The sequence below is a fragment of the Polistes canadensis genome, unplaced genomic scaffold (assembly GCF_001313835.1).
Source record: "Polistes canadensis isolate GaletaPanama2010 unplaced genomic scaffold, ASM131383v1 scaffold_368, whole genome shotgun sequence".
NCBI lineage: Eukaryota > Metazoa > Arthropoda > Insecta > Hymenoptera > Vespidae > Polistes > Polistes canadensis.
Genome location: NW_014569915.1, coordinates 23,670 through 44,333, shown reverse-complemented (window position 1 = coordinate 44,333; position 20,664 = coordinate 23,670). Strand labels below are relative to the sequence as shown.

General features: G+C 34.1%; 2 protein-coding genes across 5 annotated transcripts in view; one reads left to right on the top strand and one right to left on the bottom strand.

The window, feature by feature from the left end:
- The window catches only part of LOC106792011 (putative oxidoreductase GLYR1 homolog), a 33,668-nt gene that overhangs the window by 6,943 nt on the left and 6,061 nt on the right, over positions 1-20,664 (bottom strand). The window lies entirely within an intron of this gene.
- Positions 11,907-18,811, top strand: LOC106792010 (immunoglobulin domain and leucine-rich repeat-containing protein 2). Of its 4 annotated transcripts, none has more exons than XM_014758100.1 (4): positions 11,907-11,933; positions 15,005-16,839; positions 17,209-17,458; positions 17,717-18,811. In XM_014758100.1, exons 1-4 carry the CDS (start codon positions 11,922-11,924, stop codon positions 18,374-18,376), a joined length of 2,757 nt encoding a protein of 918 aa, XP_014613586.1. In that variant the 5' UTR covers positions 11,907-11,921; the 3' UTR covers positions 18,377-18,811. The 4 variants fall into 4 exon arrangements, with proteins under 4 accessions (XP_014613586.1, XP_014613583.1, XP_014613584.1 ...); XM_014758097.1 differs by having other exon boundaries at positions 17,176-17,458; XM_014758098.1 differs by lacking the exon at positions 11,907-11,933 and adding an exon at positions 14,144-14,671 and having other exon boundaries at positions 17,176-17,458.

Genomic DNA, 20,664 nt, shown 5'->3' with positions numbered 1-20,664 from the left:
CATTCGCTTATCTATCGCTATGATATAAAAATGTTATCGCTGTTACGTTGCTTATTATTGTTGCGGAAAACACTGCACAGAGTTTATTCTAAGAAATAATTATACTTTTAATTCTAATTTCTAACATTTTCTTTAACAATAATAATATTATCATCATCGTGACAAATTTTTCATTAGCTAAATCATCAAGTAATCTATGTTAACCACACGTTTCACTTTATCGTCTGAAATTTAAACAATTTATGATATTCATATATTGAAATACATTATTTAACAAAATAAAAAAGAAAGAAAGAAAAAAAAATAGAAAGATATTATTATTATTAAATAATTCATTTAGGAAAGTGTGTAATAATTCGATTGATTATTATTCACGTATGAATCCTTGATTTCATTTCTAAATCGCGCGGGTGGAGAAATTTGTATAATAAATTAGATGTTTTAATAGTTACGAACAAACCCACACATGATTATATAATAATACAAATTTACAAACACAGATATATATATCTCTACACTTAATTCACAAGTTTGGTTAATGGTGGGTTAGGACACGATCGATAATTCCCAATGAAATTGCGAACTCGAATCACGTTCTTAATCATTGACGTTGTAGTTTTTTATTCGACGTTTAATCGAAACTAAAATAAAATTCTGTTCGAAGTATTGAATCAAAATTCAACGAATATAGATAAATGATTATAGTATTTTAAGGATGAACCTTGGAAACACAAACGTAACACAAAATGTTATTTAAATTCGTAAACAACCGATAATTGATTTTATGCAAGTGTGAAATACCAATGAGCATATTAAAATATTGTTATTATGATAATACGATAATTGTGACATACAAGGAATGATACTTTATCATTATTACCATTTCGTAAACCGATAAATTCATTTTAATGACCGAAAAGAAACCTACACGAGTAATTAACATAAATGCAACAGCAATACAATACTTGGATACTTTCATTTTTTCAGCCCCCCTTCTTCTCTTAAAACCTTCGTTGACGTTACTTACAAATAATTGTTTCAAATTAAAATTAACTTCGAATTCGAATTAGTTAAATAATTTTTCGAAAAAAAAAAAAAAAAAAAAAAGAAAAAAACGTGATACTTCATCATTTATTTTTCGTACAATTTTATACTTTTGTGCAAAAGATATATTTTTGTTTCCTTATCATTTAATATCCAATATCGTATAAAAATATTTTCATTGCACTCGCCACTTCATTTGAAAACAAATCAACCACCACCACCTTACTTACAAAGAACAAATTATTTATTGTCATTGAATTATATTCAATTGAAAAATAATTAACAGGAATGATGATCGAATGAAAAATGTTTCGAATCCAACAGGCGAACCGATTTCACGCAATGCGACGAGAAACGACCTTGAACCAGAGAGGAAATAGAGATACATATTGAAGGAAAGAGAAGAAGGAAAGAGGAGGAGGAAGGAGGATGAAAAATTTCGAAGGTCTTGGGAAAGGAGTGTGGGTCTGGTCTTGGTCTGCTGCTTGGCACCGATTGCTCGATGCAACTATAAATGTTCTCTCTCTCTCTCTCTCTCTCTCTCTCTCTCTTTCTCTCTTTTACATGATTGCAAATACGTACACGCAAAGCTAGATATAATCTAATACTTTGAGTAAATAACAGATTAGTTAAATTGCAAAGAAAGATTTTATTCGTTTCTCTTTCTTAGTAATTTTGTTTAAGGGTTTACTACATGGGTTTACACCGGAAAAAAAATAGCATATTTTCAACAATTTTTTTGTCTATATTACAAATGGAATTCTTATTCAAACTTTTTATAGTATTTAAGATACATATTTAAAGAAGATTTTCTGAATTTTTGCTTGAAAAATATTTTAAACTCAGCCATTGCGACGTCATTTCCGGTGACCTTACCGAAAAAAAAGTGTTTTCGCGTTGACAGCAGAACTTATAAACGGTGGGGTGGTTTTTCTGTTGAAAAAATAGAGTCTTGTAGTGAATACTTCAAACTAGAAACTGGACGAAGGAAAAAGAAAAAAAATTGAAATTTGGATTTTTGGCAACGTTTTTAGCAAGAACATTCAAATTTCGCTAGAATTTGCATCACATTTTGGTTTCTTAAAATTCGATTTGATGAACAAAAACAAAAATCCTTCGTCCAAGTCCTTGTCAATAGTATCACGAAGACGTGTAGCAAATKTCATSAAAATCRGTKWWATAGTTTYCGAGAAATCTTGACAACCGACTTTAGAAAAAGCGTTTTGAGAAAAAGCGTTTAAAGATCTGAGTGCTTCTCAAGGCTCTATCTTTAAAACTACTACACCTATCGACTTCAAAATTCAATACAATATTCTAGATGAGTTGTAGAATTTAAAAAGATAATAATAAAAAAAAAAATTTGTTTGAAAGTCCCAAACCCATGTAACCCCTTAAGCGTAGGTGAGATCAAGAAGGAAAAGGAAAAGGAATTGGTGGAGAAGAAGAGGAAGGGGGAGGAGAGGGGGAGGGGAGGATTAAAAGCATTTCATTGGTTAAAAGTGTATCAATCTCATCTTCTTCTTCCATTTCCTCTTCTTTCATTTTCTTCTTCTTGAAATCTTTTTCTTTTCGATTAAATGCAGCAAAGAAGGTTCGAGGTGATGATGCGAAAAAGAAGAAGAAGAAGTGCATAAAAAAGAAGCCATCAGCATCAGCACTACCAGCATCATCACAGTAACACTTTCACGCTCGATCACTTTCTTTGCTTCAATCTTTCCACCTCTTCATTCTTCTACCTTAACCTACCCTCGTTTTTTCTTTCCAAGAAGATAGAACGATAAGGGAGGAAAAATAGGGGAGGAAAAGTGAAGCGTGGTGTCTTATAAAAAAAATAAAATACAAAAAAAAAAAAAAATGAGAACCACGTCAAACGATATTAATTCGAATGAATGATCGGAGAATCGATTTAAAGTATAAACAGCAACGTGTTTAACTATGCAATAGTAATGCGATCTGACTTTTCACGTTGTTCGTTAAATGATGAGGAAAACAAAATATTTAAAGAGAGAGAGAGAGAGAGAGAGAGAGAGAGAGAGAGAGAGAGAAGAGGAAATTTTTCCCACGTATAAAAAGGATTTCATATAAAAGTGTAATTTCATAGGTGTGGGAGGTGGTGGGTTGTTGTTATTGATACGAAATACAAGTTTACCTTTTTTTGAAATGCATCAACACACCTACTAGAATATAAAAAATAAAGTCTTACCCTATATCAATCCTTCTCTCTCTCTCTTTCTTTCTTTCTTTATCTATTTATCTATCTATCTATCTATCTTTCACTTACTCACTATGTATACTAACCTAACTAACAACCTAGCTTCCTATCTATCCCTTACTCTACCCACCTTCGTTTCTGCGAATGGTGCAAAATTCAAAGCGAAACACATTCCCTTCTCTTCTCCACCCCTCTCCACTCTCCCCAACCCCCCTCGATGCTTAGTCATGATATGGTGCTGCTTGCACGAGTTTCAATCAGGTTATACGTGAAAGATTCATTATATTAATGATTGTAAAATCAGTCTATTATAAAATTAATCCAATGTGAGAAAGAATTTGTTTAATAATATTCAATTGAAAATGAACTTTTACACGCATTTTTCTATAATAATAATAATAATAATAATAATAATTTATACTAATAGTTAAATATAAATCGCAATGGATACGAATCATTAACTTCCCTCCCCTCAAACAAAAGGAACAAGAAAAAATTAGTTTTAACTAATCTTATGGGAAAAGAATTTGTTTAATAATATTCAATTGAAAATGAACTTTTATACGCATTTATCTATAATAATAATAATAATAATTTTGACTAACAATAGTTAAATATAAATTGCAATGGATATGAATTATAACCCCCTCTCAAAAAAAAAGGACAAGAAAAAATACTTTTGTATTTTCTTTCTATTATTATTATTATTATTATTATTTGAAGAACTTGAATGAACTTATTTGACAATTTTCTTTCTATTTCTCAACCAATTTGTTAAATCCAAAAAGGGAATAAAAGCTCGAGGCATTAAGATAGATAAGCGTTAAAATTTTAGAACAAGAACGAAAAAAAAAAGCTCGAGATAGCTAGCGCTAATGCGAGAAGTGGTAAATAGGAGGAGGGGAAGGGGGAGGAAGGAAAGAAGAAAAAAAAGAAGGAGAAAAAAATTCGTACGCGTGGGTGGGTGGTGGTGGGTGAACGGTAGAAATAAGTTAGCAAGTTAGTAATAGGAAAAAGGAGCTGAGGAAGAGGAAGAGGGAGAACATACTGAACCCCCTCTCCTCCCACCCCATGAACACACTGACGAGTATATCGACCTCTTCTTCTCGTGTGTAAATTTTACGGTGAACGCACGCTAAAACATATAGTTAATTATTTTGATAGGGAAGAAGGTAGGTTTCTTAAGAACATTTTCTCTCGTGCAACCTTATACACCCAGAAACTACAGATTACTTATGCTAGATAACAATACACACACACAGATATATATGTATATTACACATAGAGAGAGTTAAGAACGCTAATATATACTTCTGTGGGTGTGTGTGTGTGTAAACCGTCTTGAGAAAAGAAACTTGCTGGTTGAAGGCTCGCGAAAGCGTGGGAGGATCATGAACGAGACTTGGATTATGTTTGTATGGGGAATAAGAGAGAGAGAGAGAGAGAGAGAGAGAGAGATAAAGAATAAAAAAAATATCTGTGACCTCCTTCCGGGAAAAGATTTGAGATTTTCTTTTAAAAAGACGTCACAAATTATATCAACAACTTGGTTTAGAAAGAAGAAAACTTATTTTCACATATTTATTATTTACAATTAATTATTTTCTTTATCTCTCAGTTATTTCTTCTTTTTTTTTTGTGTATTATAAAAATTAATATTCTTTATTACAATACCTTTTGTTTTTTTTTTTGTATATATAAATGTTAAATGAAAAAAGAAAACGAATATATGAATCAATGATGCAACAACAATTTTTACAATTGTGACCTCTCTAAAATTACAAACTTATTTTTTTTTAAACTTTCAAATTACAAACTGGGGTAGATTTTGGTCAAATGTTATAATAATCAACACGAATAATAAAACAAAAAAGTATATAACAAATAAAAATGTATAGATCAAATAAATTTACTAACGAGATAGAAAAAGTAATCCATTTTTGAATTACTTAATGGGAATAAATGAAAATGATGGTAGAAACTGGCCTCGAATTTTAATCAAATGTTATAATAATCAACACGAATAATATAAAACAAAAAAGTATATAACAAATAAAAATGTATAGATCAAATAAATATGTATAGATCAAATAAATATAAAAAATTTTGATCAAATGTGTTCAGACATTAATCTTCGTTTATTTCTTATTACGATTTTGGCAAAATCACTGAAGAAAGAGAGAAAGAAAATAAAAAAAGAAAATGAACACGAGTAAAACATCAGTGGGTGGGTTGTAGGAAAATAAAGAGGTGAAGGATAAGGAAGATAGGAAAGAAGGTATATATATATATATATATATGCTTTCATTGGTGTTGGTTCGAAGTAATTAACATGGCTCACAGATAATAACGTGTTTCAAGGTCTGTGCATACTTTGCGTGTAGGAGCTAATGAACGAAAGATCGATTGATTCTACCTACGTGCAACATCATTAGAAAAATGTATCCTTTCTTTTCTACACACACACATACATACCTACCTACATACATTCATACAAGAGACACACGAACATATACACGTCTATACTCTTCTTATAAAACTTGCTCACATACGTAACACGCATGCTTTCCTCCTCCCACCCCACCCCACCCCACTCTTTTGATCTTCTTTTTAAACGAAACACACCATAGTCGTTATGAATACGTGCAATGGATAGATAAATGGTTGTACACACAATGACAACAATTCTTCTTTTCATTCATACAACACGACACAACTATGATCACAATGATCGATATCAAAGACTACTACTACTACTACTACTATTACTGAATACGTAGTACATTTTTGTTGACTCTAATATATATTTTCATACTTCAAGATATTATAATTGATGTGTGGGATCATGTGGAAAATATTTTTTCTTACGATTAGGAAAAATAAAATGAAAGAAAATTACTTTTAAGATAGATGAACGAACGAGACATAATCGAATATTTATATTCGTTTTTTTGTTATCGTGTAAAAATAAAACAATAAAAATGAAAATAAAAAATTACACCGTAAAATCTAATCTTTATTTCTTTTAGCAAAGGGGTAAGAAAAGGAAGGAAGGGAGAGGGGGAGGGAAAAATCCTTGAAAACTACGAGGTTCGAAGACTAGCATAGAAAAATCCAATCTATATTAAGTATACCTCAAGAACTTTTAAAAACTATTATTGTTTCTTAGATGTTAAATTAAATTTGACGAGAAAAGAAAAAGTACGAGAGGTAATACGATATTAAAAAAAAAAAAGAATAAAAAAACTACGAGATAAGAATATAAATAATAAAAGAAATATGGAAAAAGAAGATATATATTAAATTATAATACTTTTGTTCTCTAATCGTATTTATAATTAAAAAGATTTCAGAAGAACAAAATAAAATGAACGAATTTCTGTCTGTAATTCCTTCGAGAGAGAGAGAGAGAGGTATGTAAAAAACCAAGCAAAAAAGAGAGAGGGAGAGAGTGATAGAAAAATTATCGATAATATAAAACAGTGAAGTAACGTGTGCCAAAAAAAAGAAACCGTGAAGAAAATATTCGGCGTTATTTCGTACGAAGAGTTCAGGAAGATTCATGATACGAAATTCTTCGGGGTCGCTTAGAGTACTCAACCTAAACCCTCCTCCCTAACCCCTTCACCCCTGTTACAGCAACCTTCCCCCACCCTTTCTATCATTTTTATCCCTTCCTTCGACACTTTTCTACCTCCCCCCCTCCATCACCACTGTTCGCGTTTAGCTTTCGATCTAAAAAAAGTATGAAAGTTTTAGAAAATGTTAGGTACATCTAGTAAAGGAATGAGAAGAAAAATAAGATGAAGAAGAAGATGATGAAGAAGAGGATGTGAAGAAGAAAACGGGATGACGACGACGAGGAGGAGAAGGAAAACTCGAGTTGCTCGTCGGCCCGTTCGTTGCGCTTATAAATAAAGAGCCAGTTGCCAACAGTGTTGCCAGTTTAGTCGACTATTGATCCATCCAACTAGTCGGTCACAACCAGGCAAGTTCCCTCGACTCGATCTGGCAACGTCGCTTTGCTCCCAGCTGATCATCGTTCCTTCTATACTCGACTCGACCAGACTTCTTGCTTGCTTGCTTTGACCTCTTCTCTTTCTTCTTTTCCCTTTTCTTTGCTTCCCATACAATGATATCTTTCTTATTCGTGTATTTTTATATTCCCCATATATATTGAAATACATATATAAAATATAAATATATCCTATGGGGTATATTTTTTGAGTTTCTTCCATTTTGCATTTGTGATTAAATTCTTTTTCAGTGTAAATTACAGTTTTGTAGTTTTAATTATTTTACAAATCCAATTTCGCGTATATTTCTTTTTGTAATTTTAACTTAATGGGACCCACCCCCTATATCTTGTACTTCTAACCCCTATTTTTGTCTTTTTATTTATATATTCCTTTGTAACATTCGAGAGCCTTTTTCTGTCGCCCCTGGGCGAGAACGATACTCTCTTTCGAATATCATTCATTCATTCACTCTTTCTCTCTCTCTCTCTCTCTGTCTCTCTTTTACTGTTCTTGTTTTTTTCATAATGTTAGTAGACGACGGAACCCTTTTTCGTTGTTCTCGATCCGTCTCTTACGTAACCAAAAGAAGAAAATTATGCTCACGATACGCGCGGCGTTCCACTTTCTCGTGTTCCCTCTTGAAAAAAAAGAAAAGAAAAGAAGAAAAAAAAAAACAGCTCGAACGTTTTGTTCCTTCCTCCTTGCGAGAGAAAAAACACAAATTTTAATACTCTTTTTTTTTTCTTGAAAGCTCCTTCTTAAAAGAAGTGGAAATCTTGAAAGTGTCGAAGAAAAAGGATCACAAAGTGCACAGAAAAAAAACTATTTTCTTTTATTTTCACATATCTATGAGAAAAAAATAATATTTAGATATGTCTCAAGAGTTAATCGATATTGATGGGGGGAAAAATGAAATTGTTTTAATTACAAAATGAAATTTCATGAAATTATTTTTCACGTTTCTTCATTTTATTGACGAATGGAATAAGTTTGATTTTTTGTTTTTTGAAAAGAAATAATAAAAAGATTCGAATAATAGAAAAATTATTTTCTTTCCACCCCCGATCGTTTTTTTATTCTCTTATTCTTCGAATTTAAGTTAGAGAAAGCTCAGAAAAAAAGAAAGAGGGAGAAGTTCTTCATTTTATTGACGAATGGAATAAGTTTGATTTTGTTTTTTTAAAGAAATAATAAAAAAGATTCGAATAATGGAAAAATTATTTTCTTTCCACCCCCGATCGTTTTTTTATTCTCTTATTCTTCGAATTTAAGTTAGAGAAAGCTCAGAACAAAGAGAGAGAGAGAGAGAGGACTGTCTGGGAACAACGTTACGTAACCAGAAAAAGGAAAGAGAAAAGAAGGGAGGATTCTTTTCACCGTAGCACGGTTAAGGTCGATCGTAGAATACAAATTTCTATAACAATTCAAAAAAAGGGTTGTCATTTAAACAATTTTTTATTTTAATAATAATATACCTTGACCGATAGTCAATTTATTATTTTCAATAGAATTAATCAATCATCATATTGAAATTCTACACCCAACTCTATCCTTCAACTACAACGTAAAACATTTCATTTTTTTTTTTTTTTTTTTTTTAAAAAAAAAGAGAAAAAAATGGAACATCAGGGGGGGGGGGTTGGAATTTCGATTGGGATTCGATGAATTAATATAATAAATTTTGTTCACCGTAACACGAATTTAAACGTAATGATGAAAATTTATTGTTTCGAGGGAAAAATGAAGTAACGTTTTTTTTAAAAAAAAAATTTTTTTATTTTTTTTTTTTTTTTTTTTTTTTTGGAATTAAACGAAAAGAAATAATATCCTGACGAGAGTGTATCCCATTGATTTAACTTGCATAAAAAGTGATAAACTATTGTCCCTTTCGGTGTTCACCCATCGTACAACTATAAGTCCTATCGATTTCACCTACGAGCTTTTATACCAAATACATATACACACACACACACACATATCTCCAATATCCACAGAGATTTCTCCTTCTTATCGTCTTATATAATAATACTTTAGTGTCGTCTATGTATTTTTAGTATAAACGATGTGAATAAATTGTTTTTTATTCGTTCACATTTGTTTGAGTGACTAAACATTTCCCCCCACCCCCATATAAAAATTTAACAAACGAACAAATATTTTTCTACACCCCCATTCCTATTCTTTTTGTATTATTTTCTTTATATTTGTATTTTTGGGATTAATTGAATAAAAGGTACAATGAAATAATTCATCCTAATACAATACTTATCTCAGCAGGTCAATTTTGTTCTGACCATGACCGACGTCAAGGTAAGAAACTTCGAGCAAGGGGAATTAGGATGAAAGAGGAATAGAAAGAGAAAGAAAAAAAGAAAAGGGAAGGGAAGAAAGAAAGAAAGAAAGCTTTTTGTAATCTATGAAACAGAACAAGGTCAAATATCTCTTTTATTTTCTCTTCTCTCTCTAGCCAAAGAATTTTGATGAAAAATTTAGAATAGGGCTACGATTATCGTAGACCTTGAGGAACAAACAAATTGGAGACTGAGAATCGATAAAAGAATTGATTTGAAATAAAATAAAATAAGAAGGGTGAAAACAACGGAATAATCAATCTCGTTTCAATTTCAAATTCAAAAAATTCGCATATAATTTGAACGGAAATTATTCTCTGACGTTTTAAGAAGACTTAACAAAAATTCACAAATGTACATATATAAATACATACACATACTGTACAAACATATATCTATATATATATAAACTTGAAAACAATTTTCTAAGATAAGATGAGATTGTGAGTCATAAATAAGACGGTCATTTATTTCACCGACTGATAAGAACAAAAATCAGATAGGCAATTTCGAGAGTTTGGTTCTTTCCCTTTAAAAAAAAAAAAAAGAAAGAAAGAAAGAAAGGAAATATAATATTATCAAAGTAATATGATAAATATTGTACCATCTTGAGAATTTAATGAAGATAAAATAAAAATAGAAATTATAAATTAAATAAAAAAAAACAAAACATAAAAAAAAAAAAAGAAAAAGTTAGAAACAAAAGAAATAAATGAAAAGCTTATCCATGCGTATCTCTATTAACCGGATATCGATAATAATCAACATAAGAGCCAATGTTTGAATTTTTATCGTTATCTCTCTCTCTCTTATACCCAGTGTGTTGAGTTTTTCTAAGGAGGGGACTTTGACACTTCGTTCTGTAGTTGATATAATAAAAAAAAGAAGGAGAATCGATATTCCTATTAGTAGCAGACTAATACAATACAATACAACACACACACACACACACCACATACAATATTCTCCTTTGAAGCATCGAATTCGATTAAAAAAAAAGCTAAAGTTCATGAAAAACCAGTTGATAATAAATTCGTGAATGTGTGATGTAACAAAATAAAAAAAAAAATACAGGGGAGGAAGGAGGAGGATGTTTTAAAATTTGATAAACTTTCACTTAGATTTTTTCTAACATGCTAGCAAAGACGTCAATGAAAATAATCAAAAATAACTTGTATCATAAATCATATGGTTAAAGTAAGATACAAAACACATTATTATATAATTCATATTGAATCAAAATTCACTCTTTCTCTCTCTAAAATATTCTTTATATGTATGACATATATACATATATATATACATATATACATATATATAGAAGAAAGAACAATGTTTAATATATAAAAGTGACAAAAATAATTCGTACGATCAATATTACAATGTGATCTATATCTTTTTTTACACGTTCAAAGATTTCAACGTTGATTATAATAACTATTACAAAACAAAATCTCTTATACAAATTGGCCTCTTTTATGTTGCTCGCTATTAATTAGATTAGATAATGAGCGTGCTCCAAATTTGTTTCTCTACTTTTCTTTTTGTTTTTCTCTCTCCTTCTAACTCTAACTCTAACTATAACTATAACTATAACTCTATCTATCTATCTATCTCTCTCTCTTTACTCTTATTAAAGGTGAACGTTGCGCATAGACTATCGATGATGCTGAGTTTAACGCCAACGTCTTTAAACTGTGCCAACAAAGAGAAATAAAACTCTCGCATAAACGCGACATTGGCAAATATTATAATGATCGATCAGAAATCTCAGAAACTAGTTTACACATCTCTTTCTGACATTCATTCTGATAATGAACACTTCGAAACGTCCTCGTCTCAAACCCCCTTCACTCTTTACCCCACCTTTCCGTACTCACTCACTCCACTTCGATCCTCTTAACTCTAATCTTTCGTTGCAAAAGACAGAAAGAGAAAGAAAGAAAGAGAAAGAAAGAGAGAGAATAACTGACGACAAAGTCAAAATTATGCGACTGATGCTATTATATGGCATCAAGGACAACGATACTAAACGTTTGCAGCATGCATATACTCGTGGACCGTTTAAACAAGTGATTTGCAGGTGCAGCAGTTTATGATATATGCAACTACGAATATGCAACTAACTAGTAATTATTTGTTCGTTTGGTACGTTGAACGTTCTAACTATGTGCGTCATCGAATGACGAACTTGCCAACATAATGCAAAACTGTATTTGTTGGTAAAGGAAATATAAGTTTGTGAACATTGATGGGTAATAGTCTTCGAACGATTTAAGCAGATATTTCGTTGAAATGTTTGTACAAGTAAGTGGAAATATTAATTCATTATTATTCTTGTATATATCATAGTTATTTTTTGGAATTATTCATATATGGGAATGGAATGGTTTTATTTAAAGATATCACGTTTCGGTACACTCAATGGGTTTTGGTGGGTAGATAATTGTATTATTATTATTATTTTATACGAATTTATAATTCGACTCGCGGTGTTTGTTATGGGATCGTTCAAAAATTAACACGCGTCGAATGGCTAAAATTCATTTTATTCAATTATTAAACTGTAACAGGAGATATGTTTAACGTAAGAGTAGTAGTAGTAATAGGAGAAGTTTGAAAAAAACCAATAAAATACATTTTGCGTTGTGTACTAGTGTGATAAAAATAAAACCATGAAAATAAAACAAATAAACAGAGTGGAGTGGAGGGGGGGGGGGTAAAAAATCAAATACGTTTCAATGAAAGGAGTGTGGTTGATTGATATTAATTTTTAGTTAAATAGTAGGAACAAAAATTCGCGAATATCGGATTCGAAAGTCCCTGGCTGTTCCCCCACTCCACCCCAATTAACATTTGCCTGTGTTCAACTTTTAAATGGGATAGTTTAGAATTTCGTTGAGAAAGGATTACGTTCGTTAGGCTTTCGCGATTCGATTAATCGTAATCGGTATGCAACTTTTCTGCTACTTTATTCGCGTCCATGTTGTTGATTGCTCAAAGAATCAATCCATTATCGCGGCTAAAACGTTTTGCAAATGATCGTTAATTACACAACACAACAGAACAGAACAGAACAGAACAGCGTTGTGTGTAATTAGGCACGCCTACTTAAAAAAAAAAAAAAGAAAAAACCATTTGTCGGTGACACGAGGAAACAACGGTATGAAAATATTTACTCGTTTGTATGAATGTTTTTAACGAGAGAGAGAGAGAGAGAGAGAGAATGAGGGGGAGAGGGGGAAAGAGAAAGAGAAAGAAAATATGTTAATAAAAATGATTGGAGAAGCAACTTGCTGACGCGTTAAATTCCAAGGTATAAAATGACGGCGTTGAACAAAAAAGAAAAGGAAGGAAGAAATAAAGAGGCAAAATAAAGTATCAACATGGCGGTGGTCGTGCGAGTTCGATGGAACCTAATTTAAAAATGGCGAACATGTGGGAGTGGAACGTTCCAATGCAAGACCCCCTGAATTCTTGAGAGATCCTAAACGCTTAGCGTTCCATTTCGTCTTCTTTATCGAATAATACAACGCACTCGTCGCACCAACATTATTCCCCTTCTATTCATTTATTCTATAAACTCTTATGGTTGGTGAATATATAAAAGTTTATAATGTAAATATATTAAAAGTAGATTTCGAATTTTCAATTATTATAAATTTCCTTTCTCTAACATCGAATATTTATTTGCATAATAATATAAAAATATTTATAAAAAAAAAAAAAACAAATGTATGTAAAAGCAACGCGAAAAAAAAGTGAAAATAAAATGGCGTAAGTATATATAAAAAAAGAAACGTTTCCCATAATGATGTCGATCGTTAATTAGATCGTAAGAAACGTGTGCAGGAAAGCAAGCAAGCAAGCAAGCAAGCAAGCAGGCAGGGCATCCGATTAGTCCCAGGGACTTTGAGAAATCCTAAACTTCTATCTCCCTTCCTTTTTCCATAGTTATTTCGTTCGGCAGCAGATCTTTCACGAGGGGCTGACAACAGTAACCGCTTGCTTGCTCGTTCCATCTCTCTCTCTCTCTCACACATTCACTCACTCAGCCTTTCTTATTCTCCTTCCAATAGGAGCAAAGCGCGACGCAATGTTGCCAGATCGTTCGCGTCGGCGCGATTATGGAGTAGATTTCGACGTTGCCAGAACAACGAAAGGAAACAGAGAAAGAGAGAGAGAGAGAGAGAGAGAGAGAGATAGAAACAGAGAGAGAACCGGTGGTAGCCACGAGGAGGAGCACGGTCGGTCGAACCAACCCAACCAACAGTCAGTTTTTACCTCTGGTACATAGTGGGCTAACTCTACTCGTGACGGAAACTCACGAGCGTGTCATGTCACACGCGTGACAACAGTGTAACGCCGCAATTTTACGGCGGGGGGACACAAGAGACTGACGAAGATACGAAAACAGAGGGAAGAAAGAGGTTAAAGAGGGTTGTTCAACGAGAAAGAAAGAAAGAAAGGGAAAAGGGATTAGATAGAAATATCAAAAGAAAAGGTGAATTCGTGGTGCGTGCGTGCGTGTGTGCGTGCGTGCGGTTGGTCGGTCGGTCGGTTGTGCCATGGCGGCGGCTTTTTAATTATTCCCCGTGTCCAAAATTTTAGGCTTCAGAAAAATACATTTCATTTTCGTTAGACCACGCACGCACAATTATGTTACCAGCTCGACACGGCCACAGCAGTAATAGTACCGCCGTCGCCGCTGCCACCAATAACATTATCAACACCAACAACACCATAACCATCATTAACCTCCTCGCATCCAACAACAACGACGACAACGACGACGGCGACGACGACGACGACGCCGATGAGAACAACGGCGGCAAGTTGCCCGCGGCTTTAAGACCACGCGTAGGATTTTTCGCAAACGGTTAAAATATCAGACAGACAGACACACACATCTCCCCCTCTACCCCTCCCCCCGCCCCCTCTACGGTGGTGAGAAACGACGACGACGACCCTGCTAAAATATTTTGCCGGATTATTTCCAAATAATTCGCTTTTACCCGCGGCCACGTCGTACATTTTGAATATAGGTAGGTAGACGACGATAATAGACAAGAGAAAGTGTGTGAGAGAGTGTGAGAGAGTGGGAGAGAGAGAAAGAAATAGAGAAATCAAATAGGATTCTTCTTTTCATAGAAGGATCCGCGAACACGTGTGTTCGTTTAATTCAAAAGAATAAGAGAGAGTGTGTGTGAGTGTGTGTGTGTTTTGTGTGTTGTAGGAATGCGCGTGTGACGTGAGAATTAGATAAACCACGAAACGTTGTTTGTTCTTCGATTTAGTTCTTAGGCTGTGACGAAATAGAAGAAAGTCCCTTTAGGACATGGGAGATTCTTGTAGTCGAGAATATCGTCACGTTGCAGGTCTTAGGAATGAGGAAGCGAACTTTGACAAGGGTTTCGCGGTGGTGGTTGATCTTACTGTTCGTGGTGGTGCGCGTCGAGGGTACACAATCTCCTTCATCTTCTTCATCTTCATCATCTTCATCGTCGTCATCGATCTCAGGAAAGAGATCTTCGACGGAATTAGAATGTGCAGCTGGTTGCGAATGCACTTACACCGAAGGGACACGACTATTTTGCGAGTCGCGCAGTTTCCTTGGTCTTGGAATACCGCGAGATGCGGACACCGTTATTCTGAGGGATGTTCAAGCCGCCGCTATCACATTCGCGGCATTGGAAACATCAACTTCATTGAGAAGTCTAATTTGGACGTCAAGTGGAATAGAAAGGATAGATCCTGGTGTATTTCGAGCGACGGAATTTCTCGAGAGACTGAATTTAGGTGATAATAGGCTGACGGAACTGCCATCGGACGTCTTCCATCCATTGAGCCGACTACAGTACCTGAATCTCACCGGTAACCGGTTGATCAACCTACCCCAGGTCCTCTTTCAGGGCCTCGACAATCTCCAGGAGATACGTCTAGCCACTAATCATTTGTCCGTACTGCCCTTCCAAGCGTTTGGTCCGGTGAAAGGACTACTTCGTCTTGATTTGAGTCAAAATCTGTTGGTTTATCTACCGGATCATAGCTTTAGACCCAACAAACAATTGGAAGAACTTCGATTGTCAACTAACAGGCTCACGAAATTACCATCGAGAGTATTTTCCGGTCTCGGTTTGTTAAAAGTACTCGAGTTGGCCGATAACGAGATCGACGTATTGCCACGTGGTCTTTTTTCCGAGCTCGCATCTCTGGAATACTTGGATTTAGGCGGCAATCCTGTCATTCGTTTGACGAATGCAGCATTTCAAGGTCTCTCAAGTCTAAGATGGCTCAATCTCGAGAGGTTACCGATCACCAAGTTACCCGAAGATCTTTGGCGACCGACAAGCAAATTGAGAACTCTTTTACTGTCTAATACTCGTTTGGAGATATTGCGAAATGAAAATTTCGCAGGATTATTGGAATTGGAGACACTCGAATTGACGAACAGTCCTTTGCGAGAGATCTCCCGACACGTGTTAGACGATACACCGTCCCTCCGAAGAATAGATTTGCGGGACAACGATTTAGCTTTTCTTCCAGCCAACGTTGCACAATTACCGTATCTAGGAGAATTGCAACTTCAAGGTAATCCATGGGCCTGCGATTGTCGTATGTTTTGGTTTGTTAAATGGGCAGAAAGCAGAACTCATTTGCGTGCAGCTTTTAAAAGTGGGCTCAGGTGCGGACACGAAGTTGGCGGTACCATAGATACCTTGCAAACTCTTCGTTATCTAAATTGCACGCCACCGACTCTAGCACGAACATCTTCCACCGATCAGTATCTATTACTAAGTTCGGTTTTATTGGAGTGCGAGTTTAATGGTAATCCGGCGCCGTCCTTGACTTGGGTCACTCCGAAGCTCAAGGTTCTTCACTGGACCCCCGATCCGGCATTCCCCGATGCCTTTGTAGAACATCCTCATATACACGGATGGAAACTGGACGAACCGGTCGATGACGATGGGAGGATACGCATTCTGGAGAACGGCTCTTTGTATATTAGCAGACTACTCAGGCAAGACGTTGGGTTATACAAATGCTTCGCCGTTAATCCTATAGCAAATGAAACGACCTACATTATGCTGGAAATGGATCCTGTTACACTTCATAATATTCAAATCTTCAGTATAGTCGTGGGCGGAGTCAGCGCAACGGCCTTCCTCCTGTTGACCCTAGTTTTGCAGTTGATTCGATACTTTTTCCTCAGGTGACTATTGCCGTTGATTTTCTTGTTTTTTTTTTTATTTTTACGTCATCGATTGATTTCCTAATCATTACGTAAGATCGAGGATAAAAAAAAAAGAAAAACTTAACGTTCACGTGTTATAACCTCCTATCGAAGAAAAACATTAACAATTATTGTTCCTTGATGTGTGATTGATAATATCACCTTTTTGCAAAATAGTTCGATATAAAAAAAGGTTCACGAGCGATCGATAAACATTTACTTACTTAAAAAAGTATCGATTCCCCCCTCTCTCTCTATGGCTAATTTGTTTCCTCCCGATAAAAATTCTCCTAATCTTACCACGATATTTTCCAGGTGCGGTTGTATAAAATGGTGTCTTTGCTGCAGGCGCGTGGGTGCGACACCGAGAGCAAAACAAATTTATCAGATGTTGGATAACATTGAGCAATACAAGAGTCAACAACTTGAGAGGTTGCGCGAAAATTATACTCAACAAGTGCACAGAATCAAGGACAACTGTGTTCAGCAAGTGGAATGGATTCGAGACAGTTACGAGGGTCAGATGAGACACATACGTGACATCAGGGATTATGGTACCAGTCATCTCACGGCACTAAGAGACCAATATTACGATCAGGTAATGATACAATTAATTAATTTCACACACATCAGCAATTTTTCAAATATTCTTCAATATCTTAGATACTCTCATATCAATTGAGAAAAGAAAAAAAAAACTATGTTTACGTGCACTATCTTGAAATGAAACAAACAACGATGATAATATTTCTATTGACTCGGGTTGTTAGATTTCTATTTTGATTATTTCGATTATTAACGATAAGTGAAATAATAAGCGGTCGTTACAAAGAATTTCTTTTTCCTTTGGTAACAGGTGAAAAGAGTACGAGATTATTCAACGAGTCAGCTTAATTGGGTGCGAGAAAATTACGTCTTCCAACGGAATAAAATTCGAAAATTCAGTGCTCACCAGGTATTACGGTTAAGGGAAAGCTACAAGTATCAACAACAAACGTTAAACAAAGTATTGGAAAATCTGCCAAATTTATACTTCGATAATTGTCGAAGTGGTTCATGTGGGAAAAGCGATTCCGTTGTTTTCGACAATAGTAAAGAGGATGGTTATGCAGGACCGGACACGTACTTTAAAGCAAAGATCAACGACATGACAGCGGGTACCAGTTTGGAAGATATGAATAGCGAATATTATACACCAACAGAATTGTCCTCGGTCAGTCCACATGGCATGGACACCACCCTGGAAGGCATTCATATTAATTATATCGAAAACAATGGGCCAAGGGCACCATTGCAAATCATATTACCACCGCCTTCCCCAATTGTATTGCATTGCATAGAAGAATACGGAAGTTCTACGTCAATTTGCAATGACTTCGATCAGAATAAACCAGTTTACAAAGGTTCCAGTGCAGAAAAAATACTTGCAGGAGAACCAAGAAATGTCTCGGAGGTTCTTGGATTGTTAGCACCGTGTACCAGTTTACCAGAACTTCCACGTGAAACTAAACTTTAGCCTATTGGGACCGAAGAAAAATGCTTGAAACAGCAACAACCACTAACAATACCACCACCAATAACAACAGCAGCAGCATCACCACTGAAAAAGTACTACTATTACTATTACTACTACTACTACTACAAGAAACAACGCGACTTTTCATTCGACGATGGAATTGACGCGAAGAGGAAAAGGAAAAAGGAAGAAAAGGGGTGCATTTTGTTCGGTGAACATTTTACTAGGTATATGGAATATAATAATAATAATAATAGTGAGAAGAAAAAAAATGATTAAATGGAAGCTGTGCTTTCGTTAATGGCCATTGTTCAAAGTTGTTCCGTGGCGGCGCGCTTAATCGCGTTTATTATCCTCGTCGAGAATTAATAAAATGGTGGAGAGGAACCCCATTGGGCACTCTTACGCGATAAACTTTGAGATAAATAAAGAGAAAAGATAAACGAAATAAAAACAAATGATGATGATGATTATGATCCGATTATACAACAAATCCGAGGTGAATGAACTTCAGTGCCAAGGAACCAACCCACCCCCGGAACACGCGTTTTCCCTGGTTCTTTGTATTCATTTTTGTCTCCTTTTAATTTTTGTTTGTTTGTTCTATTTTTTTTTTTATTTTTTATTTTTCTTCCGTAAGTTCTACGATAACGTAACAAATTCGTATTAATATGTGCGCGAAATATTATTGAGAAGATGGATGTGGAGGAGGAGGAGGAGGACTTTTAAATGAATGGAAAGAAAAAAAAAAAAAATGCGGACAGATTCCAAGAAATTGAAAATAAAAAAGAAAAAAATTACGTGTCTCTTAGAAACTGTCCGCGATCATTAGAAGGGGGTGTGCGTGCTTTTTTTTTTCTTTTGATTGTTATATGTATATGTATATATATATATATATATACTACATATATATATATATATGTTTTTGGAAAATGAAATTAGATAAAAATAACATTCGAAAGAGAGAGAGAGAGAGAGAGGGAGTGACTGACTGAGTGAATGAGTGAGTAAGTGAGTGACTGGAAAAAAAAAAGGAAGACAATTGTTAATACGAATGAACGTGTGCGTGTGTTTGTTTGTTTAAAGAAAATTTGTTATGAAAAAGTAAGAGAATTAATTAAAATGACAACAATTGGATATGATTTTTGAATGGAGGGTGGTAGTGCGCGAAAGAGAGAAGGAAGGGGTGGTACGACAGAGAAAATAAAAGTCAAAAAAAAAAAAAAGAAGGGGGAAAATTTGTTTGAATTAATCATAAAAAATAATGTATGATGTCACGAAAAGTAATGTGAAAGATCTTATCATCCTCTCAAATATATAATAATAATAATAATAATAATAATAATATAATAAAAAAACTCGCGGCGCCATTTTATCTCGAATTTGTGCGTATATGCGAAGAAGACACAATACAACCAACACATAAAACGCGTTTTGCGAAAGACTGAAGTCGAGCTAACGGTCAACACACACACACACACACATATTACACTTACACATAAACATACAGTGTGACCATAGTCGTCGATTGGCGAATACAATTATTCGCCGTTTAATAGTTCCGCTCTATTGTTGCTTTTTTCTCCCCCAAAAAAATGGACAATTTTTTATCTCTATCGAAAAAGGAAAAACAAAAAAAAAGAACAAGCGTTCAGAAATATTTCTTCTTATTAATCTATTTCTAATTCATTTATCTGTTTCTCTATTTCTTTTTTAACACAACAGAAACACACATTCTCTCTCTCTCTCTCTCTCTCTCTCTCTTTTTGTTTTCCGTTTCCAAAACTCTGAACGCCTGTTTGTTATTTATATTTTCGATTATTTTAAACTATCGATATTTTTAATAAATAAATATCACCAATTGTTCTCCAAGAATTGTGAGAGAAAAGAACAAATATTTAAAGAAAAAGAAAAACAAACAAACAAACAAAACTATATATATATATATATAGAAGTTATTAAAAAAAAAAAAAAAAAAAAAAAAATAAAGTTTATCCAGAGGAAAGAAAGAAAAAAAAAAATCCATAAAAAGTGTAACATTTACGCATGTACTTAATTCATTGTCGTATTATCACCGAAATTCGATTAGCGCGTAAGAAAACATCATAGTGTTGTTTGTCATTCGATGGATTTGATTGAATGTGGATAAATCATTAAAAAAAAAAAAAAAAAAAAAAAAAAAAAAAAAAAAAAAAAAAAAAACAGAAATAAAAATAATATTCGGCCTTAAATCATAACAAAAAATTTGTAACAACACACATTATGTCGAAATGATATAGTGTTCATTT

Coding starts and splice junctions, on each gene's coding strand:
- LOC106792010 (XM_014758097.1), top strand. Junction 16,840..17,175: donor ATTCGATACTTTTTCCTCAG/GTGACTATTGCC, acceptor GATATTTTCCAG/GTGCGGTTGTATAAAATGGT. Junction 17,459..17,716: donor GAGACCAATATTACGATCAG/GTAATGATACAA, acceptor CTTTGGTAACAG/GTGAAAAGAGTACGAGATTA.